This window comes from Solea solea, chromosome 17 (genome assembly GCF_958295425.1).
Source record: "Solea solea chromosome 17, fSolSol10.1, whole genome shotgun sequence".
Lineage (NCBI taxonomy): Eukaryota > Metazoa > Chordata > Actinopteri > Pleuronectiformes > Soleidae > Solea > Solea solea.
Window position 1 is genome coordinate 17,153,478 of NC_081150.1, and position 23,834 is coordinate 17,177,311.

Genomic DNA, 23,834 nt, shown 5'->3' on the forward strand with positions numbered 1-23,834 from the left:
GTGTCATCACTGAGTCATGAGTGTGATGTCTGACACAAGAATCAAAGCCAACAGTGCGAACTGTCGATCAGTTCAAAAGACTTAGAAAATCCTGAAAACGTGTTAATCTCCAACATTTAGCAAGGGCATTTTCTAAAATGTCAATATTTAACAGAGGAATCTGGTGTATGTAGTGGCAGCACTGCTGAAAGCCGAATCACATCCCATATCAGTCATATTTCAGTTCAGTGACTGTGTCAGACGGATACTTGAGTAAAAGCACAAGTATCTTACCAGAAAATGACTTTGGTAGAAGTTACAATTTAAGTAAAGTACTTAAAGTATATGACATTTACTGTACTTAAGTATCAAAAGTCATTTGTAGCTCAGTGGTAGGGTGAGTTGTCTTTTGGGTTCAATTCCTGGCTCTGCTAGCCGATATGTGTCCTTGACACTTAAGCCCATGTTGAAGCATGTGAATGTGTGTAACATAGATAGTTAGAGGAAATGTAGTGGAGTAAAAGTTACTAGAAATACAAACAAAGTAAAACTACTGAAATGGGAATTTTGTACTCGAGTACAGTGACAAAGTATTTGCCCTTTGTTACATTACAACATAGATGTGGATAGAAATGTGACTGACGGCTGATCCTCTGTGAACGTCCAGTCTGGTCAATTCACAGTTTACAAAAGGTGTTTGCCATATGACATGTTTATTTGTCTGTTTGTCTGTCAACAGTAAGGTGATGAATAATGTGAAAGACGTTGCCTCGTCCCTCAATGGGTCCTCAGCCACTTTGTCTGGTGCAGAAGGAATCAAGGGAATCATCATAAAAGAAACCGACCGGGACGATGCAGAAGAAGTCTCCTTTGCTTATTCATCTCCAAATGAAGGCATGAGTGTGGGTGCATTACTTTTATCCCTCCATTGTCTGTCGTCTTATCCACATATTTACCTCAAAAATGATCATTTCTATTTGTTTCTTATTATACCTTTGACAGATTTACTACCCTGTAAAAAGAATATAGCTGACAAACTTAACAGAAAATACTTTACCTACAAAATACTGACACTAAGGTCATTCGAACTAAAACCAACAACATTTGAGTATTGCCATAAAAGTGTTTTTTTTTTGTTTGTTTTTAAGTTTGTCAACAATTGTCTTCTTTCAGACAGTACTGTGTGAGTCCTTCTTAAAGCAGACTTTTACATATACACAATCTAAAATAATAGTACCACTATTTTATATTTTTACTGAAGCACAAGTATATGTACTGGTCCAAAAATGTACTCAAGGTAAAGTAAAAAAAAATAGCTTGTTTAAAATTTACTGAAAGTCAAATTTACTTAGTACTAACTGTTTTCAATTTAAAGGCAAACCGTTACAAATGAAAGTGCTTACAAAATAAAATATGTGAACACACATAATGTATCAGTCAAAATTTTCTAAAGTACACAAAAACTTACTTATGGAAGCGCATTGCATTCATTCTGAGTAATACATTTTTTGGTTGGTTTTTTTGAATGATCTTTCTGACTATTTTTTCCCCCTGTTTTTCTAAGTAATTTTTTTCCTGTTTTTCATGCTAACAAATATTTTTTTTTCAAGTGAATGCAATGCGCTTCCGTACTTACTCAATTACAGTAACGCGAGTATACGTAATTCATTACTTTCGCCCTCTGCCCAAAACAACAACTTTTGAGTATTGCCAAAAGTTTTTTTCTTTTTTTTTAAGTTTGTCAACAATTTTCAGTACTGTGTTAGATTAAATTGTCAAAGTTGGGCAATGCACGCATGTACATTCAGTTTTACACAAGCTAGTCACATGCTAGCTAACAACTAGCCGCTAGCTAAACCAGAAACTACCTCATACCAACAAGTTGAAAGTGGCTCTTTTGCCACCCAGTGTAGCAGAGGCAGACACACATAATCTAATAAATGAATGACCTGCTCGTGTTTCCATACTGGTACAAAGTCAGTATACTAATTAAGTGTAGCTACAACCGTAGCTTGACTCAAAAATGTATACAGAAGTGTGCTGTGTATAAAGTCTAGTCAAATTTTGAATAGAGGATTTTTAAATCTGACTTTATTTAAAAAAAAAAAAAAAACTGGAGGAAATCATGGCTAAGAAACCAACGAAACCAACTTGTACAAGTTAAGGTTGTAAACAAAAGTATGCAACATCCGCTTCCCATCCAGCTCTGAGTTCTGCTCACGCCCCGATCACTGTTCATGCCGTGAATCAAACTTACGATTTGAAATTGAGAAGACTTGGCATTTGACAAGATCGGGCCAGAAATCTGATTAGCCTCTAGTGCGGGGCGGGGCTTAAAGCACTGAAAAAGATCGGTATTATACTTCTGTTAAACCTGTTGGCATCTCATGTAAATGCTTTTTTCTCTGCAGATTGTAGAAAAGTCAGTCCTGGATGCCTTCCCGAGGTCCGTCACAGTGTCGAAGGAAGCTTTTGAAAAAGCTTTTACAAATGCTGAATACGTGTTTGCAGCTGTTTTACGATTCCCAAATTTTACTCAGGTAAGAAAGAAAATAAAAAAATGCAGGTTCACGTTCAGCGGCGGATGCACACGGTGTGTGATTATGTTAGTACATTTGTGATGTTGCCAATTTTTTTCAAATTCAGGATGAGCTGAACAGCACTATTTTAGACAATGAGGTTCTGGCAGTTGATATGGGAGTCAACATCACCAACCTTACGGACAAAATAAACATACATTTCAAGAATGTGAAATACGTAAGTTAAAAACAGGAATTTGTAACTTATGATTGATCATTTTAAATGTGTAAGTGTTTGTCATTTTGTCATTTTCCAGGACGGAATTCCCTCTTGTCGTTCCTGGAATAGTGAAGGTATTTCAAAGAAAAAGAAGAGTACATGAATAAAATTACAATGATGACATTGTAACCTGTGGTGACGCATGAATCTTCATTCCCTTCCTCATTCAAATAATTGTTTTCATGCACTGATGTTATCTTGCAGGCGTTCGTCCTCAATGGATCGATGATGGATGCGAGACAGTGATCAGTGACGGCGGCATCACGTGCCAGTGTTCACACTTGACATTCTTCTCTATTTTATTGGTTTGATTTTTTTTTTTTTTTATAAATTTATTTATTTATTTATATATTTATTTATTTATTTATTTAATACTTGGACTTCAAACTACACTGCACCTCAGAGCCGGCCCGGCTGCTTAGCTGTTTGTAACATTTTAATATGTGAGAGAAATCCATATATCTTGCGATATATTTTAGATATCTAGTATTCAGCTTAAATTATTTGGTTTTATTTTGTAGTTGAAGATTTGCCTAATTTAGTGCACATTTGCACATCTGTTTTAAGCTTTAACCCTTAGAACTTTGAGCATATTGGCTGCTTTTTTTTTATATATTAGTATGTTTAAACGTACAGCATGAACAGAGTGTGTAAGAACCTATTATATAGAGTGTCTTATATCTGTTTTTCAGCACAACCTAGGCAATCTGATGACATTTCTTTTTCATTTTCACCAACTATATAAACACGCCTGAGCAAAAAATATTATAGTAGTATAGTATAAACCAGCGCTGCTCTGTTTTTGATTTCACACACTCTCTAAGGCGTTTTATTCTTGTATTTGGTTTTTTTTTCCCTCCCACAGACTCCGCTAAATGAAACCATCTCCAGTCCGGATCTGAACAACCTTACCACCATCACTCAAGTGGGCTGTGGCTTGTCCATGTTCTTCCTCTGCATTGCCCTCTTCATGCACTACCTTTTAAGGTAACAGTCGCTTACCGTAATTCCTTTTCGGTGCCTATATTTTCTTATTTGGCTCTACTGTATATATTTTTCGTTCACAACAGCAAATTCACCCAAACTAATTCACAGGGCCGGCCCACGCCTTTATGGGGCCTTAAGCTGAATTTGATTTGGGGGGGCCCCTTCCCTTATTATTTACTCCAAACCAGTGTCCCTTTTGTTTACATAAGAGGGTAGTAAAGTCACAAAAATGGCCTATCTACAAAATAAAACCAAATAACTTACGTTTAACATGTATGTCAATTCAGACATACATATGTATCATGATTACTTCACACACTATCCCTAGCAGCTGCTTAGTTTGCTTATGCCTAGGCCGCGCCTCTGGTCATTTTGTTACTTTCCACTTCTGGTAACACGCAGATGTAAACAACAGAGCTTGTTCCACGGCGGAGAATGTGGTGGAACGTCATGTAAATGATGCCGGAAAGCAGGAGACTGAGTCTGACACTGTTCTCACAGTAGGAAAATGAGACTGTTGTTGAACAGCAGTCCCATTGTTGATGTGATGTGTCAGGAGAAAACACAATATTGTGCCAACACAATATGGAAATCAAAAGAACCAATACATATCAGCTTTTGAATAGTCATCAAGGCCAGTTTGCATCTCACTAAAACAATATCTCAGGCAATAGAGAGCGTTTCCTGAGAACAGCAAAGCAACCTAAAACAAAAAAAAAAGAGTCTGAACGAGAGAAAGACAGTAACATGTTTCAATATGAGAAGAGCATTTCCAAAATGGAGAGATTGTCTCGGGTCACCTGTTGCGAATGATGCTCATGCATCTGTCTCTTCATTTCGTGAGACAGAGAGCCTCTAATTCCAAAACCAGTTTTTTCTAGCAATCCTGCCTAACCCACTTCATAAAAAATAGAAAAAAATAATTTACAAATATTGGCATCATCAACGAGCAATGTAGACCATTAACTTAACCCCTAAGGAAAATCCAGTCTTGTATAAAGTACCTGAAAAGGATACTTGAGTGAAAGTACAAGTATCTTACCAGAAAATGACTTTGGTAGAAGTTGAAGTCACTTTTTAAAAAAAAAATATTACTTATAGTAAAAGACATTTACTGTACTTAAGTATCAAAAGTAATTTTCTGATATAAAATGTACTTTATTTTTACGTTTTAGAAGTAAAAGAATAAAAATCCTGACAGCTTGGGTACAAATCCTATATAGTTCTTTTTCAATCAATGTTTCAAGAGATTCAAAGAGTTTATTGTCAAGAGATTCAAAGAGTTTATTGTCAAGAGATTCAAAGAGTTTATTGTCAAAAGATTCATAGAGTTTATTGTTATATGTACAGTAAGAAAACGCACTTCTCTGTGCAATGAAATTCTTTCTGTCTGTCCACACGAATACCGAGTTAAAAGTCAAGGAAATAGATAAATAGTTAAAGTGTTAAAATAACACACAATGAGGGCAGTATAACTATAAATGCAATAGAAAGATCTGAATTATGAAACATGACAAAACAAACTGAAGTATAGTGCAAAATAATAGTAAGTACATATATATACATAACCTATTGAAAAATTGGCTTGATATCTCTGGCCTAATCCTCATGACGATGACCATGAGATGGTCTTAATCACCATTTGTAAAAAAACAAACAAACAAACAAACTATTAATATATATTTCCGTGTGAGGAAATAAAAAAATCAGGGGCAACGCGGAACAAGGGCCTTTCTGTGTTTGCGCCTGGATTTTCTCCAAGTTTTCCAGTTTCCTCACACAGTCCAAAAACTGACCATGAGTGAGTGTGAGAGTGGATGCTTGTTCGTCTCTTTATGTCCTTGTGATGGACGGGTGACCTGTCCAGGGTGTACCCCGCCTTACGCCCTATGCCAGCTGGGATTGGCACCAGCAACCCCCACAACCCTAACGTGGAAGACAAAGCGGAAAAAGATAAATGATTGAATAAATTACATAAAGAACTCCTAACAGCCCTTCACCACCCTGGGAATGTCTTTAATCTCTGACAGGAAGACGAAGGCCACGATTACCACAAAGATCCTGATCCACCTGTTGTGGGCCATGCTCCTGCTGAACTTGACCTTCCTGATCAACGCCTCTGTGGCCAATCTGAACCACACTGTGGGCTGTAAGATCATGGCGGCCGCCATGCATTACTTCATGTTGGCCACGTTGACGTGGTTCGCCATGCAGGCCTTCCACCTCTGCCTGCAGATGTACAGCGGAGGCAAAATTCTCATCAAGAGATATGTGCTCAAGGTCTCTGTCACCAGTTGGGGTGAGTTTATGCCTGTATTTTATTTTCTGTGCGTCTAATATCTCCCTCTCTCCTTCTTCAGTAACTGCTTCTTTACGTTCACTCTGTATTTCTCTCCCAGCTTCAAAAGGCTAACTTATGGGGTTCCCCAAGGCTCAGTGATGGGACCCATGCTGTTTGTCCTGTACATCAATATTGTTAAGGTTTTAAAACTATTCAAGTAAATTATATATGCTAGTAAAACCTGGAACAACTTTTTGAAGAGAGGGAACAGTAAATGTAAGTTAAACTAAATCTACAATTTAGTTTAAAAAAGCCACATATAAGCCATACTAAACAGTTATTAACTGTGTCAACATTTAAAAATGCTTACCAAACAAACACAAAGACCCATAAGAGTTTTACATAAAACCAATTTCAGCAAAACAATTAAACTAAAAAAACAATCAAATTTGAAGAGCTGCTCAATGCATATTTGAATATGAGAATATTTGAGGCTCAAAAACTTTTACCATTCAGTGTCCAAAGGTTATTTCAAACAGGCTTATTTAACCAGTAATTGATGCAAAGAAAAACCAAAATGTCACAGCATATGTTAGTCACATGAATCAAATTATGGAACAATCTTCAATAACAAAGTGAACGTGAATATGAAAACTGAAGCAGAAATCGTGATCGTGATTAATAAGTTCTCTTTTTTTCCTCTCCATTTTGTTCTGATGTTGCTTGACACTCCTCTGATATTGCTTGTTCTTATCTTATTTAACCTTTTTCCTAATGCTTTCCTTTTAAATGTGATATATGCACTCTTTTTTTTCCATATGCAACAGACGAAAACACCAAATATGATCAATGTCTCATAAACGACACCTTTCATTTGTCTGCATGAATTCATTCATTCATTTCCAGGAATACCCAGTTTGATCGTGATTGTCCTGCTCAGCGTAGACAAATACGGGCAACAAGTCATCCACACTGACGAGGGCGCAAACAACGTGAAGATGTGAGTCTGCGAAAACTGGTTTTGACATTTGTGGATCGCGCAATATATTCAACACACACACTGTCATTCCTGACACACACTTCCGTTTCCAAGGTGCTGGATCACAGATGGGGACGTCCAGTACATCGTCAACATAGGCTACTACGCGCTGATCTTCGTCTTCACCTTCTCAACCTTGGTCATCATCCTGACGTGGTTCCTTTGCCTCAAGAGAACCAACAGTGAAAGCCCACAAGGGAACAGAAGTGGCATAAATATGATGACCGTCATGGGGTTGTGTTGCCTGCTGGGCGTCACGTGGGCTTTTGCCTTTTTCGCCTACGGCGTGCTCCGCATCCCTTCCTACTACATTTTCACAGTACTTAATTCTTTTCAAGGTATCTGTGAGCAATTGTCAGTCTTGCATAAAGTACCTTAAAGGGGATACTTTAAAAGTACAAAAATCTTATCTATCTTTTTGGGTTCCTGGCAGGTTTCTTCCTGTTCATCTACTACTACACCAACAGCAACGTGAAGGCGACGAGCACCAGCCCAAGTGTTGGTGTGAGCTCAAGCAGCAGCAGCAGCAGCAGCAGCAACACCACTGCCACCACTCTTGGAAAGGGCCTCAGTTTCTTAGAAAACCCCTACAGCAATCTGCCCGAGAAAAAAACCCAAGCTTCAGAAGATGGCTGAGGAGTTGACATAGAAAAGAATGATCCGGAATGTGTACCAATGTAGGTAAAAAAAAAAAATAGAAATATCGTGCAGCAAGTATAAGCTTGATGCTTTAAGTGGTATGTAGATGTAAAAGTATTACTTAAAACTTAATTTTATGCTTGTTATCAAAATATATTGACATAAACCATAAGTTAACAGTTGTTGAAATTTGTTTATGGACCCCAAAGATATCTCACCCGATTCATCTGTGGGTCCCGACCCAGGGTTTGGGAACTACTAAGAAGTACATTTAAAGGGGAAAACAAAGGTTTTTATGGGAAAAAAGAGTTTATTTACTTAAAGTCAGTCCAACACTAAAATAAACATTAAAGATTACTATAATATACATGATAAACTCGTTTTACATTCAGAGATTATTGTACATTTGTTCACAATAGGAGAGCCTGGGCTTCCTTTAGAGCTTCCTCCATTTCAGCGGTGTCCAAGGAGAAGCTCTCCCTCTCCTGCATCATATGTTCTCTCGCCTTAGTGAGGTTTGTCATCATCGTCTGGATTTCCTGCACGCGCATGAGCAGAAGAGAGCATTTAAAAATCATCCTCTAAATGCTAAAGTTCACTTTATAGTGACTTTATCTCACCTCTAGCCGAGAACGTTGCTTTGACGCAACATCACCGAAAGTCCTTAATTCTTTCAGCAGGTCTGTGGAGACGCTCTGACACAGAAACAAGGGAAGGTGCATTGAATAGATGATGAATAGGTTATCTTTAACTGGAAGCTTGTGTGTGTTTGTTTATGTGTAAAATACATATATATTGTAGATTTGTAATGTGTATGTGTGGTTTTGTAGAGGGAACAGATAGTAAGTGCATTTTACAATGTATTCTATATTCCAGGTTTTGATTAATTCAAATGTGCTGTCTAAATTTACAAATAAATAAAGTACACGTACCATAGCTTCTTTCCTTTGGTCTTCATTTTGTTGAGCATCTTCTCCAACCTTCCCTCCTAAAACTAACGGATGATATTTGATCAACTGATGAGGCAAAATGGCATAAAGACATTTAGAAATTGGAGAATCTTGTCTACCTGGGTCTATTTTTGCCGTGACAAGAAGAATGTGGCAGTCCTTCAGATTTTTCTGTGCTTGTGCATTTTCCTTTTCCAAGTCAGTGAACTCTAACTCCAACTCTGCTAATCTTTGCTGCAAGAAAACAAGAAATTTACCAAATAAACATTTGTTAGTACTGATACAACATCTGCGATGTGCTCGTATCCTACCTGTGTCTCTGTGAGGTTTTTCTGCAGCTCCTCATTGACTGTTGTCAAATGCTGATTTTGTTCCTTGAGCTCCACCTGTTGACCGTACCTGGTGGAGACCCTGTGGGGGAGATGCAACATCAGGTTGTTACACGAAAACCAAAAAACAAGCATAAACAACACTCACTGTCTGTTTTTGGATATGCAGCATAATGAGTCACTTACACTTTGTGAACTTTAGGAGCAGCATTTTTCCTGCAAGACAAAAATGGAACAAATAGTAAAGCAGTTAAGATGACACACAGAGCACAACAGGAAGGACAGGTAGGCAAGCGTTGGATGATTTACACCCAAGAGAACCAGATAAAGCAGAGAAGATGGGAGGTTATAATGATGGTTAAATCCAGGGCTGCTACAATTAAATGATTATTTGATTAACGACTATAAACTAGTTTTATAATCGATTAATCGGTTTTATTGTTAGCAAGTTCTAAAACAATATGTGTACATGTAACTGGTCCATAATTTTCAACATTTTGTGGACCAAACAATTAGTCGATGAATCGGAAATATAATTAACAGAAAGCAGAAATATTTGATTTAACTTTCTTGGGGAACTAGGTTATGGGCCAAGTTTTGTTTTTGAATAAAAATAACAACCATTTTCTTTCCCTTGAGACCCTCACAACTTATGATATTGTGTAGGTCCTGAAGTGTTTGATGTGTGATGTTTGATTGCTAAAGCCTTTCTGTGTGTCTCCCTACTCTTTTCTTTCTCTCCCATTCCTTTGTGTGATGTGTGAGAAAAATAAAAAGCTGTTGTCTTGGACTATTAAGTACAGTAAGTGATGGCTGGATGGATGATTTCTTACCTCTGCACATTTTCCTTTTGCGGTCTAAGGACGCCATCTGATTTTTGGGCAGCAGTTGCTGTTGCAGATGCAGTTGCTGTGTCCCTGGATTCAAACCTATGACCAATTTTCTTCGTCTCTACAGGTAACTGCGTGCCTGCACAGCACAGTATTACTTAATTATATTAAAAATACAAGAACCACAATGTACAAAAAAAAACAAAAAACGGACAAATACTCACCTCTGGGGATTTTTGAAGACATTTCTATACTGGGACTGCCTGTATTGAACAATAATTTCAAAAAGGTGCTGTTTAAATTAGTGTTTTGATAGTTCTACCAAGGGCTGCTAAAAATGGACAGATTTTGAGTGGAGTTTGTTGTGACAGTTTCAAACACAACCTTCAGCGCACGAATACAAAGGTGTTAGTACGCTACAGTTAATTAACCAGAGTGTACGTTTAGGAATTAAGTGTAGCTAAACTTAACTAACATGAACGATTAACAACACTATTTTAAGCCTACCTTTATGTGAGATTTGACAACGTCAAGCGCCGAGAGCGAGGATCAATTTTGAAAACGTCCCGCCCTCTGTGGTCACTTCCGTTTACAAAACGTAACTTCCTGTATATATTTACATATATAGTTACATATTCTACACCGTTTCATCAATTTTTTGTATTTTTTCTAGTTTATAATGTTTCGTGTTATCTTAAAAGCACTAAATAAACAGTTTTTTTACTGTATTAATTAAATTAAGGAACAAAAAGGAGACGATTAATGTATAGTCACTGCGCACGCGCGGGGGCGGCTAAATTCAAAACTCCAGACGTTTTTTTCGACGCTCGTTGACGTTAGCCTCAGCTCGCAGCAATCTAGCGAGGCGGCCCTGCTAAAATACACGGCATGGAAAGAATATGTTTTAAAAAATAGTAAATAAGACATAAATTAAGTACGAACTCTGCCGTTCTAGTACAGGAGGAGTGAACTCGTCACAGCAACAAGGTACGTGCTGCTGCTGTCATTGTCTCGTTTTGTTGTTCGTGTTGTCAATGGTATGCTAACACTAGCGTTAGCATCAATGAACTAAAGTGCACTTTAAATCCGTGTTTTAACCGTTTTGTTTGTTTGTTTCTGCTCTATTAAATGGGGGAGATATGCAGCAGCCATGCATTATTTGTTTTACTTTTTAAAATAGTCGTTTTTAAAAATAGCGTTTGTTTACAAACATCCATGTCCAGCCAATGTCTTAACGCGTTATCTGTGTCTGCAGTATCAATTCTATTATTGCCAGATAATGATTTGCCTTTTTGTCAGAGACAGTGTGACAGACACTCGGCAGTTATTGTCATACCATTAGTAGTTTTTATTTATTAATTTCTATAAAATGCAATAAACAACAAGAATAATACGAAATTAATATTTCAGGAAACCTGCACCTTGTAGGTAGATTGTACCAGTATATGATTTTTGGAGAATTTGCCATACTTATGCTTTGGATTTACAGTCTCAGTGTGTCTTCTCAGATTCTTTTGTCAATTTCAAGATGTTCACTTGTGACTCTGGCTGTGTGTCAGAGCTCATCGTCATGCTGCTGATTAATAAAAAAAACACGGACTGCAACGATGAATCAATTACTAAATTAATCGTCATTTTTTTATAATCAATTGATACATTTTAGTGTTTTCTAAATAATTAAAACAGCTTCTTAACTGGGAATATTTTCTGATTTCTTTGCTTGTTGACAAAACAAGACATTTAAAATCAAAATCTTACATCACTGTATGTTAATGTAAATTAGAAGGCTGACCAAGGATTTAACCCAGGTAAAGCTGCTGATGGGGGGGAAAAAACAACCTTTAAACCCAGGATGAAACTTGTGTGTTTTTCATATTTTCACAGTTAAAGATGGAGCCCCAGGAGCTTGCCAAAAATGAGTGAGTAAAGTGTTGTTATTGTTATATACAGCATTTATATGTACTGTCTTTGTGTTAAGGTTATTATGATTCTCGGGCTACATACATTAGACTTTATCTGTATTTCATGTTATGTCTTCCAGTGAAACCAGTGGATTCTCCAGGCGGCGCATTTCCGTCAGTGTTACAAACACACACATTTATCTGTAAATGAATAAAAACGAACCATATACATTACAGTGTCTTTTTAATTTCAGATTTTAAAAGCACCGCGCAAGTCAATCGCATTCCCTGATCCTGAGCAACAAACAAATTTGGTAAATGGAGATTTCTTCCTCAGAGCCATAATGATCTCTATATTTACATTTTAAGTAATTTTTATATTATTCTAACTTTGAATAAGGAGGAATGTGCCAAACCTGTGGAAAAAAGGCCATCAAGAAGAGTCAGTTTTGCTCCTGCCAATGATGTCCTTCTGTTTTCAAAGTGAGACTCTTGTTAAATCAGTATTATTCAACTCCTTATATGCAAATACACCATTGTTTCATTCTCAAATTGATTCTTTATCTTGTATTGCTACAGGGACGTGAAAAATGCCTCTCCCACCCGAAGCCCCCTGCAAGAATTAATGACAGCAAGTATGTAATGAAGTAACAATGACAAATTATTTATGATTCAAACTGCATTTTAATATCTTTTCTCTGTTATTCTGTAGCAGGGGCAACCACACAAAACGGGTAAGATGACTAAAGCCTTTCAAGCTTTATAAAATCTAGCTGTGTTTTAAATGGTGATTTTAAAATTTGCCTTTATAACCTTTTAACATTTCCTTTACCTAAGGTTCCCAGGAGCAAAAGATGAGAGTCAACAAGGTAAAGATATATATTCTTATGTTTAAAACTATGTGTATTAAATGTATGTACAGTTACAATACAGGATGACCCGTACTAAATTCAACTCTCCAATTCAACTCTCCAATTTTAGCAATGGAAACCCTCTTGAATGCTCCACTACATGGTTTACAGCAACAGGATAAGGTAGGCTTTTCCTTGAGTTGTAATTGTATGTATTAAAGTATTATACTGCTGTATAATAATGTTCAACAGTTTTATATTTATTGACTGTTCATTGTAATCAAATTCACCAGGTCCGCTTTGATACAGTGGAAGGTTTTGGGGAGAAAACAGTGGTGTTTTCCTCAGACGATGCGTTCATGGACATGACCCACAGTCAAACTATAAACTTTGCCAGTTACGGAGAGTTCCTTGCAGATGATGCTTTACCCTCTGGTGGAGAAAAGATGGTGATGTTCGCTGCAGATGATGCATCGATGGACATGACCCTTAGTCATACTGTCAACCTTAAGAATGGTACGGTTTCACTACCCAGACACATGGATTTAAATGTTCAGAAGAGAAATGTACCCTCAACACTACCCAGTTTGGATCCAGGATTCGAGGATTTCCTTGCAAGTCTCTCTAAATCTGGTGGCCCCTCCTCATCAGCCACTGTTGAGTCAAACTGTTCCCTCGCCCATATCAAAGAAAAAAAGGCTGATGTGGACAAAGAGAATCGGCTTCCAGCTTCAGTCCCATCTGTGATGGAGAAGTCACTGAATGCATCCAGAAAAACTGGGCAGGCGTCTTATGAAAGTGTGCTGTGTCCGGACGACAACGTGAGCATGAACTTGACTGAAGTTCAAACGGGCCGCATCCTGGGATTCACTGGCACTGATGATCCATTCCAGTGTCTTTTTCCCACAGAAGACATGTATGTCCACACTGACAGAAGAGTTTCACAAATGACAGCGATGACAAAGACCAGCTCTGACCCCAAAGGTACTGACATTTCATTTGATTCATCTTTGCTTCATCTTGGCTTGATTTTTTTATAATGTTCAGATTGTCTCTTTCTGGGTGTTCATGTCAGTAATATTATGTAACATTTGTCCAAACTTTTTCATAGCAGTTGCAACTACTGACACAAGGTGAGCTTACATTTTCTCTTACTTGGTTTATCAGTTGAAATGATGATGTTTGATTTAAATTTTAAATAAAACGTCTCAAGTTTAAAATGAAATGAGGAGACACAATTAATAATGTATTCATTTCTTGTCCGAAGGGTCCAAAAGATTCTGATTGAAGACAGCAAAGGAAAAATGTCAGGTATGTTGGAGAATTAACATTTTTGTTTGAACAATTTCAAACAAAAACAAATGTAAACAAATGTAAATTCCCACATTTTAGATGCGGCGTCCCTGAAGAATCATTCTCTAAATGCTTCTCATCAAAGGCACAAGGTGAGATTTTTAATTACTTTTAAAAACTGGCCACAAGAGAAGCATCAGTTTATTCACCATATATGAGTTGAAGTTGTGCATTAGTATTGTTTTTAAAGTGTTAAGATAACAGGTGTGCTTTTCCTCCTCAGGCCAACTTTTTTGCCAGAGAAGAGAAAACAATCATGTTCAGTGCAGATGATGAGTTCATGGACATGACTCAAAGTCACACTATCAACATTTCCCGTGGTTCTCAGAAAGCATCAGCTGATGGTCTGGATTCAGGATTTAAGAACGCCCTGTCAGGTCTCTCTAAACCAACTGGCCTTAGTATGAATCCTATGATTAAAAGAGCAGTGCCATCTACTGCACCATCATTTAAAGAAACTAGCAACGCAAACAACCGATTCTCCCACCATAAAACACCAAGGGCTGATGTCGGTAAAGCCAATCGATTGGTGGATACAAGCGGGAGCTGCTCATCTGCTCGCAGTGCAGTCAGTCCTGAAAAGGACATGGGCATGGATATAACTGAATCTCAGACAGGCCGCATTATAGAGATGGCGGATTCAGACGATCCTTTTAATTTCCTTTTTCCCACACAAGACATGTATTCACAGAGTGAAAGTCTGAAGAAAGCTGAGCTGACTTCAGGGCAAAAGAACAGTGAGACACGGAGATCATCTCGTAATAATAATACAGGTAAACCACTAACCCTCAAAAGGAAATTGTTGTCCTTTATTGTGTTTGCTAATTTGCTTGTAATTCAATTTAACACTAGGCGTGGAGACCTCATTGAAGCACTCTTTAAAGACAAAGCAGCAGAGACTTCAGGTGGGTAAACTTTTCACTACAAGTTCCCAGAATGGATTATACATCACAATTATACAACAGTATTCAAAATTACACTGTTTGGCATGTGTAGTCATTTTTCTGGCTTTATCACATCTTCTGAAAAACTAGAAATTAATTGAATTGTAGTGATTTCTTCTCTGGGTTTTTTTCCCCCAGTTTGATGCTGATAATGTCTACAACCACAAAGCAGCAGACGATACCTGCATGGATGTGACCCGGAGTCACACTGTCCACATTGGCAGTGATTTAAACATGCCATCAAACCAGAACTTTTTACCTTGCAAAGACAAAACAGTGATGTTCAATGTCCACGACGCGGGTATGGATATGACCCAGTGTCTGACTGTAAACATTGCCAACAGTTTAGGCTTGGATCCAGTTCTTCCTCCTGCAAAAGATAGAACCATTAGATTCGATGTCCATGATGCTGGTATGGATATGACAAACTGCCTCACTGTAAATATTGCCAACAGTTTAGGCTCGGATCCGGTCCTTTCTCCTCCAAAAGATAAAACGATGAGGTTTGATGTCCACGATGCAGGAATGGATATGACCCAGTGCCTGACTGTTAATATTGCCAACAACTTGGGCTCGGATTCACTTAATCCCTCCTTGAAGAAACAGGAATTAGATCCAGCTCTTCTTACTACAAGAGATAAAACAATGAGGTTTGATGTCCATGATGCAGGTATGGATATGACAAAGTGCCTCACAGTTAATATTGCCAACAATTTAGGCTCAGATTCCGTTCTTTCTCCATTGAATAAACAGGAAGTAGATCAAGTTCTTCCTCCTACAAAAGATAAAACGGTGAGGTTTGATGTCCATGATGCGGGTATGGACATGACAAAGTGCCTCACTGTAAATATTGCTAATAGTTTAGGCTCGGATCCAGTTCTTGCTCCTCAAAAAGATAAAACGATGAGGTTTGATGTCCACGATGCAGGAATGGATATGACCCAGTGTCTGACTGTAAATATTGCCAACAATTTAGGCTCAGATACACTTAATCCTCCCTTGAAGAAACGGGAAGTAGATCCAGTTCTTCCTCCTCCAAAAGACAAAACAATAAAGTTCGATGTCCATGATGCAGGTATGGATATGACAAAGTGCCTGACTGTTAATATTGCCAACAATTTAAGCTCAGATCCAGATCTTTCTCCAATGAAGAAACAGGAAGTTGAAAAAAGTGATCCGTCTAAAGGCAGATCTTCATCAGCACATGTTTGCGATCCAGAATTCAATAGTGTCCTCACAGAAGTCAAGAGCGTTGACCCTGTGAGTACAAAATGGACATCCACAGCTGCACCGTCCTTTCACATTGGAGACTCCAGTACAATCTGTCCTGATGATGATGATGATGATGATGTAAACATGGATATGACTGAGTTTCAGACAGACCAAATTGTGGGAATCGCATATACAGATGTTCCTTCCCAGTGTCTTCTTCCCACACAAGACGTGTATCCCCTAAGTGGCGGTTTGAAGAAAGGAGAGATGACCTCACAGCTGCAGATCAGTGAAGAACCTCGATCATGTGCAAAGGTGAAAAAAGTTTTCTTTGTTTTGATTGTGTCTCTATGAATGCAAAATCTTTAATTGAAATTAAATGCTAATTTTCTCATCACTCTCTCAGGTCAAGATCGATGCTGAAGACAACTACACCGAGCAAACTGCGTGGTCATCCAGAGATGATGCAGCTACAAAGGGGACCCAAGGTCCCACTGTAAATATTTCCCACAAATTGGATTTAGTTCTTCCAAACCAAGGACTAAATTTTACATTCAGCCATAGAAACATGGATTTAAGTTTGTCTGAAAAGACAACACAAAGAAGCAAATCTATGTCTGCACGTGACCTGGATTCAGGATTTAAAAATTCCCTGTCTAGGACAAGTGGATTCTGGGCTAATCCACTCAAACTAGTTACTGCTGCTCTGCCGCGCCCTCTTGAAGTTGTTGGTACGCAAATGCAGAAGCTTGATGAGGATGCTTTAAATGTAGCTCAAGGTTTTGTTCCAACTGATGTGGAAAAGTCACCAAATAAAACCACGACAGACTGTCCAGAAGTTGATGTCAGCATGGACATGACTGAAGGTCATACAGGTCATGTTTTTGGACACACCCATGCAGATGACGTCTCGCTTTCTTTAACACAAGGTCCCGACCCCAGTTGTGACCTCGAGAAGCAAACAAATGCAACTTCACAACAAAGCAGTGAAGCAGTAGAGTCGTGCAACTTCCCCGAATCCATTGACTCAAATGAAATGACCAAGAAAGAACCTAAAGCAAGAAATGAACCAACTTCCCCCTCGTCGCAGAAGATGAAAGGTTTACCCCCTGCCGCCATTGACCAAGTTGCCGATGCATTATATTCACGCAGGTCCAGAAGAATGAGTTTAGCAGATCTCCAGTCAAAAGCAAGGCGTCTGAGCCACATTATAAACACAGCTCCTGATACTTTGACAGCAGAAAGCTGCATAACACCATTACCCCAGTTGGACCATGATTTGGACAAAACCTCAGATAACAAATCCAAGATTGCAGTTGAACCTGTAGTGGAAATGGCTTTGGAAAACCCTCAAGATATTACACAAGGACAGGGTCTCAACCAAGCAGGAGAAGTGTCGGCTGCCACCACTCCTTTCAACTTGAAAACTAAACTCATGTCGAGAATCTCAATGGGAGGCTTTAAGCCGAAACTCCCCCAAAGAAGCAGCGCCAACAATCCCAAGAAGGTGAATTCTTCTGTGGAGCCCACAAGAACGATGACGGTTAACGTCACAGGTCAACTGAGAAACTTGGACAATGACGTGAGAGATATTTTTGATGAAGAGCTTGGAATCTGTGAGGACATGTCAGAAATTCTGGACGTGAGGATTCCCCAGAAAACTGCTGATAAAGAGAGGGATTTTAACATCGACGAGCTCATAGAGGAAGACATATTTAAAGAGGACATTATTGGTGCTGTCCAAGGAGTAAAGAGACCGATGCACATAGATGAAAACAATGTGGAAGGTCAGAAGAGAAGGAAAGCATCCACTCAGAGCAGCCATGATGCCACTGACGTGGTAAGTAAAATTATTTGTTTATATAGCACCACTCAGAAACAGACAACACAACAGAAGCAATGCTATTAAGCTAAGGCAAGCATGAACAAATTAATACTTTTTAATCAACAGTGTTTATGTTATATATATATATATATATATATATATATATATATATATATATATATATATATATATATACTGTATATATATTATTATATTATAACAGGATTTTAAGTTCTCCCATAATGACAGATTTATTTATTTATTTATTTATGAGCATATTTATCACATTTTTACAAATAATCTGTTTTATGGTGGGATCCTGTTCTAAACATTCCATGTTTTTTGCTGTCATTAAAACAATTAAAATCTAGATGATGTGCATTTCTTACCAACTAAATATTCAGGGAATCTTTTCATGTAATCTTGGCATTGTCCAGCACAATTCAGTTTGTGTTAGGTTTGCAAAAACTCCCATAAATTCCCATGGAAAGTTTCTAATTTGGAATATTCCCAGAATTGTTGAACTAAAGTTCCCAATCCCATGGAAAGTTTCTGGAAATGTACCTAGAATGTTCCACCCCTTTGCAACCCTAGTTTGTGTCGTTGAAATAACACCATGCGTTGTCTACAATGATCCGTAGAACACAATTGTTCCTAATTGGGCTTTTGTTTTGAAATGTATTGTACGTGGTTGGATCTTATAAGTGAATGTTTTCCAGTGTTTTTATTATGAAATTTAAAATAAATACACTCGTCTTTTAATGGCATGGTAGACTTAAAGGTTTGGCTTTAACAAAGAATTTAACAGTGTCCTATTCTTTAATGCCGTCGTTGTGTTGGAATTTCTTTGCTTGTTCATCAGGAACTACAATCTCATATTGTGGAGGGTGACGGTAACACAACTGCAGCTCCAAACACAACCACACACACCACCGATTACTCCAGCAGTAGTCACACAGCCTCTATCAGGTGTGAGGCTACATTTGAGTCAAGTAAGTGATGGAGAGACTTTTTACTTTTATGTTTTGTAGAAATAAAAAAAAACGTATTCAGTCATTTTTCTTTTTTTTCCCCCAGCTTTTAAACAAAGTCTTTTTGAATCTCAGCTTGAAGACTATACATGTGATGCACAAAAGGTATATTTATGGAACATTTTATGCACATACAAGTAAAAAATGCATTTCCCAAATGCTACTTATTTAAAACCTTTTCCTATATTTTGATTGCAGAAATTGGACAATGGCTCCATAACAGTGTTGGAGTTCTTCAAACTCTTCAACATAGACTTTGTAATTCATAATCCTCGACAGAGCATCCTCCCCGGAAAAGTAGGTTCAGCTTTTATTATATCACAAATGACACTTTATCAACAGTAAACTGTTGTAACATGACTTTTTTTTTTTTATTTGTTCATACAGCTTTTGTCGGATACTGAACACACACCGATCGACGTACTGAAAGACCGACACATCAGCCGTCCTAAACAGATGGCGTACGAGATAGATGTCCTAAACCTTACAGAGAAAGTGGAAGGGTATGTACACCAAACTTCAGTCTGTATATGTATTATTATTATTATTATTTTTTTGTACAGCTTTTTTAGGAGTAAACCATTGTTTTTATTCATGGCAGTCTTCCAGAAATGGTAGTAACTGCTAGGATAAAACTGGCCTTGGCATGAGAAGTCTATTAATGTGTATATAATGAATTCAAAGCAGAATCTTCAATGTTTCTCTGGAAATGCTGCCCTTAAAACAATATTATTTTTTTTTCCCCCACAGGCTGAAAGTGCGAATGCGGGACCTTGACAAACCTCTTAAGATGGTTAACAAAGCTTTGTGGGAAGAGATGAGAAATTCTTCAGAGAAAGAGGTATTCATGAATATTGTAGTATTATTATTATTATTATTATTATTATTATCATCATCATAATAATATATAAACATTACTTTTGTAAATGTTCCAATCAATTGAATAGTTGTTGTGGGTTTACATGTGTAGTAGGGCTCCAACTAACGAATATTTTTTAGAATTAAGTTAAGATGAATCAATCAACTTAGTCAATAAAATGAAGTTTTTGATTAATATTCAATTATTCACTCTTTATTTGAATCCACAGCTCAAATCCTTTGGCGCGACCTTGAAAGTGAGAAACAACTTCTTCAGGAAGATGAGCAAAGCTCAGTCTCACGAGATGAAGGAGGTCCTCTACTCCAATCTTGTGCAGACTAATCTGGTAAGAGTCCTCACACAGGCATTTATTTATTTGGACACTATTTTGTTCTAAACCTATATAGTAATTTGTAATTTTTCTGTTGTCTTTTTTCCCAGGAGGAGCAACAGAAGTTGAGAGAAACGATCGCCCAAGCAGATGAAATGATAAAGAGTCTTGATGACTGTATTTGTGAATTGGAATCAGGTAGGTTGATAGTGGGGGAAATAACTCACGGGATGTTCAGGTTGTGATGCTTTTTATAGCCACTGGTATAGTTTATATAAATCCATTCACACAGAGTGGAAAATTACAGATCGAGAAGTCAGTGAAAAGGCTTAAGATTAAATTAGATTTGACTTTGTTGATCCCCACACTGGGGAAAATCTTTAGTTACAGCAGCAAAAGGGTTAAATACAAATAAAATAGGATATAAAAGAAGTAATAAAGTTAGGAAAGTATAATAAAAAAATATTAGGGGATGAGTCGATGTCGTACTTGGTATTGGTCCGATACTGTTCACAATCTCTGGATAGGATATCGGACAGATAAAAACGTAAACTCTGATACAATCCAAAAGTCCTATATATCGCATACTTCACTGTTCACAGACTAAAAATGTAAATAAAAATCAGCATTTTATCTGAGTCATATTGTGCACTGTTTATTTCTTCTTTATCGGAGATGAGTATTTGTTACACGATTGGATGATAATTGTGTCTTTGAATGTGTTAATGGCTTCATGGTTGAAAACGTCTAAAAATGACTGTATCGCATTGGTATCGGTATCGATGGATTGTTTGTGATATCATTAATAGACCCTTAAAATATAAATGCAAAATAGAAACAAGCAAAACAAAAGAACATCAATATAAATGTATGCAAGAAGAACATCACAGTGCCGGTGTTATACAGTCTGATAACTGTTTTTTTCCTCCTTCTATAGAACTCGTCACAGTTGAAGACAAAGGTTTATTAGACAAACCGAGTCTGAAGTCACAGCAGGAAGGTAACGCATCATAAAAACATACTTGTTTAGAATTTTTCCAAGCTTTAATTGCCACTGAGGATTGTTGTTTTTTTTGTTGTTGTTGTTGTTTTAACAGAAATGAAGAAAGTCACTCAAGCTTTGGCCGATAATGAAAGGTGAGTTGAGTTAATATTTCTTTCTCTCAAGGATACGGATTGTTCTCTCATGTTTATTTTTTCCCCTCTTACAGAGAAATGACTGAACTGGAGCTGCAGAGGCAGCAGAATTCCAGCAAACTCAAGAGGATGAGAGCTGAGACAAGTAACCTGGAGAACCACGTCTCCGTGCTGCATCTGTGAGTTCACCTCGTTTATGTTGAACTGTGTTTGCTCTTTCACGCGCATCTTTTCTTTCCTAACTGCTCGGTTGTTCACACATGAGCTTATATCAGTTACATAATGACCTAACTTCTGTTTACTGATTTTACCATCGGTGTATTTAAAATATGCTTGCATTAATACCCTTCTTTCATGTATGTTCACTTCAGGATAAATGAATGGAAGTTTGGAGAGAAGAAGGACAACTGCACTGTCTACACTTTCCTCCACGACACGATGCAGCTACAGCTGGCATATGAAAAATCCACAGGTGATGTAGGATAATACAGTTTCACTGAACATAAAACCATTTTAAATTAGTCTCTTAATCAGCCCTAGGGTCAAAAAATGGCTGAAAATGTCACCATAAAAATAATGGCAACACACAAATTCTAATTAAAACAAATTATTCCCAAGCAATGTTGAGTAAATCAATTAACACTGCATTTTCTGGATGTTCATTTCAAACGTAAACACGTACATTTTAACTAAAAGGCTGGGAAAATCCATACAGCGTAGATAAATATTGCTTGTAAGTGTGTAAAAACTTGACTCGTTAGCCTTTAAGCTCATTATTTTTTCCTTGTTTGATGTAGAAGGAGCCCATGATGATGATGATGATCATTCTGAGGGGAAAATAACTGAGATCAACTTCAAACTACAACTCGATGGTGAGAAAATGACAGTATTTGTATTTATTTGTGTTATGCATGTTTGTTATCAGCAGCTGTGACACCTTTTATAATGTTTTGTTTCATTAAGGAGGATGGAGCTGTCACTGGCAATTTTCTAGCTTTTCTGTGTTTAATTGTTTCGTTTTTTTTCAGATGAGAAATCGCAGTGTCACGCTCGCCTCGTTCACACACTGGTCTCCCAGTACATCCAGAGTGAACCGTGCTGGGTGGAGAAATATCCATCGAGACGACACGTGCCCGAGGTTCGTACAAGAGCGTTATTTTTATTTTATTTTTTTACTAAACCCAGAACAACTTATTTACTTGAAGATACTTAAGATAATTTGACTTGTTTCAAGGTTGTTGTTTTTTTTTTTTTGCCATAATTTTGCTTCAAACAAGTAATTTTCCCCTAATAGTGGTTATATTTTCTTGTTTTTTTGGAGGCATTCGATAGGGCTGCAATTAATAATTATATATACAGGATCATCTATTAATCATCATCTATTCATCATCTATTTTTTTGGATAAATTGATTTGTTTTTTGGTTCATAAAATGTCAGAAAACAAATTGTTTCCCAAAAACTCATAATAATTTTTTATTACAAAAAAAACAAACAAAAAGTCACAATATTTGACGACTAATGCAGTAATCAATGAATTGTTTCTGCTCCTGTGTCTCAATATTGAGTTGTACTGAAACTTAATGTTGTGTTGACTCAGCTGCTCCACGACGTCAGCCTGGTGGTGAGTCGCTGTCGTCTGCTCGGAGAAGAGCTGCGGCTGCTGAAAATGTGGGGAGGTCTGAAGCTCGGTATTCTGGACATCAGCTGTTCGGACACGCAGTAGGACGGGTTTTATTTTTCAAAAATGGAGTGCAAAATTTAGCACGTTTTAACACTTTAAAAATGATTCCGTGTTCTTCCTCTAGGGTGCTCATTGTCTTCAGCAGTCTCAAGACGTGTACCAAGTTCGAGGTGATCTTCTCCATCAGTCTGATCAATGAACACTGTGTCATTCAAGTGGAGAGCTGTAAAAGCATGATCGGAAACACAGAGTGAGTACGAATCCCATGCCATTTCTCTAACTTAGCGTCTTTAATATAGGTGAATTTGGACTCTCCTAACATCCAAGTAGAAGTATGTGCAACAGTCATAGCAGTGACTTCTGCTGCATAAAAAAACCTCAATTAAGTCATCAAATGTTTTGATATTTTAATGGTTTGCAGGATCCAGCAGATTAAAGAGATCGTGGCATCGTTTTCTCCAGCCATGAACGTCTTGACGAAGATTGTGAAAAAGATTCACGAGCATCTTCTCCGCTGAGACCACAAAAAAGTGCCCTTTTACTTTTTTACAAATCCAAAAAAAAAGAAAAGATAAATGTAACATTCACGTGTCTGTCTTCCATCGGTGTACAACGGCATAATACAACCACACCTTTTTTGTTTTTAAAAGTTTGTAAATAAAGCTACTCTGGTGTTAGAACATGGGAAACCGTCTGGGTAAAAGTTGGTCAAATCACTTTAATGCGACAAATTAAACAAGTCTTAAATTGTTCCTCTTTAATAATACAACTATTACTCAACTGGTACCAAAACAAATAGTCAACATCACTTAACATTTTGTTACTTTTTGAAGGGCAACGTTCACAGGTGCCACCGGATGGCGCACATGAGCTGA

The 23,834-nt window shown here is 37.5% G+C and overlaps 3 protein-coding genes across 6 annotated transcripts; 2 read left to right on the forward strand and 1 right to left on the reverse strand.

Annotated features, from left to right (window-relative positions):
* The first annotated feature begins 2,539 nt into the window (after positions 1 to 2,539).
* On the forward strand, positions 2,540 to 7,721 carry LOC131444059 (adhesion G-protein coupled receptor G2-like). Its single transcript, XM_058614182.1, has 9 exons — positions 2,540 to 2,572; positions 2,626 to 2,736; positions 2,816 to 2,852; positions 2,983 to 3,083; positions 3,644 to 3,765; positions 5,796 to 6,064; positions 6,953 to 7,046; positions 7,140 to 7,423; positions 7,519 to 7,721. The coding sequence occupies exons 1-9, from the start codon at positions 2,540 to 2,542 to the stop codon at positions 7,719 to 7,721; spliced, it is 1,254 nt and encodes a 417-aa protein (XP_058470165.1).
* Positions 7,722 to 7,999: 278 nt separating this feature from the next.
* On the reverse strand, positions 8,000 to 10,460 carry knstrn (kinetochore localized astrin (SPAG5) binding protein). 2 transcript variants are annotated; one of them, XM_058613575.1, is made up of 9 exons: positions 10,341 to 10,460; positions 10,058 to 10,096; positions 9,837 to 9,972; positions 9,190 to 9,219; positions 8,986 to 9,085; positions 8,794 to 8,908; positions 8,657 to 8,712; positions 8,345 to 8,419; positions 8,000 to 8,263 (listed from the first exon to the last, which is right to left on the reverse strand). In XM_058613575.1, the coding sequence occupies exons 2-9, from the start codon at positions 10,077 to 10,079 to the stop codon at positions 8,135 to 8,137; spliced, it is 663 nt and encodes a 220-aa protein (XP_058469558.1). In that variant the 5' UTR covers positions 10,080 to 10,096; positions 10,341 to 10,460; the 3' UTR covers positions 8,000 to 8,134. The 2 variants fall into 2 exon arrangements, with proteins under 2 accessions (XP_058469558.1, XP_058469557.1); XM_058613574.1 differs by having other exon boundaries at positions 8,002 to 8,263; positions 8,657 to 8,718; positions 10,341 to 10,451.
* A 157-nt stretch (positions 10,461 to 10,617) lies between these two features.
* knl1 (kinetochore scaffold 1) lies at positions 10,618 to 23,641 on the forward strand. Of its 3 annotated transcripts, XM_058613573.1 has the most exons (34): positions 10,618 to 10,820; positions 11,718 to 11,752; positions 11,875 to 11,908; positions 11,989 to 12,048; positions 12,135 to 12,217; positions 12,314 to 12,369; positions 12,447 to 12,468; positions 12,572 to 12,603; positions 12,716 to 12,768; positions 12,879 to 13,569; positions 13,697 to 13,718; positions 13,853 to 13,896; positions 13,978 to 14,030; positions 14,162 to 14,711; positions 14,791 to 14,843; positions 15,021 to 16,142; positions 16,260 to 16,409; positions 16,501 to 17,934; positions 18,782 to 18,911; positions 18,997 to 19,055; positions 19,149 to 19,247; positions 19,338 to 19,453; positions 19,701 to 19,791; positions 20,039 to 20,155; positions 20,251 to 20,338; positions 21,078 to 21,140; positions 21,238 to 21,277; positions 21,352 to 21,456; positions 21,649 to 21,749; positions 22,075 to 22,149; positions 22,306 to 22,415; positions 22,876 to 22,997; positions 23,084 to 23,209; positions 23,381 to 23,641. In XM_058613573.1, the coding sequence occupies exons 2-34, from the start codon at positions 11,724 to 11,726 to the stop codon at positions 23,475 to 23,477; spliced, it is 6,027 nt and encodes a 2,008-aa protein (XP_058469556.1). In that variant the 5' UTR covers positions 10,618 to 10,820; positions 11,718 to 11,723; the 3' UTR covers positions 23,478 to 23,641. The 3 variants fall into 3 exon arrangements, with proteins under 3 accessions (XP_058469556.1, XP_058469553.1, XP_058469554.1); XM_058613570.1 differs by having other exon boundaries at positions 15,021 to 16,409; XM_058613571.1 differs by having other exon boundaries at positions 13,700 to 13,718; positions 15,021 to 16,409.
* Positions 23,642 to 23,834: the final 193 nt, after the last annotated feature.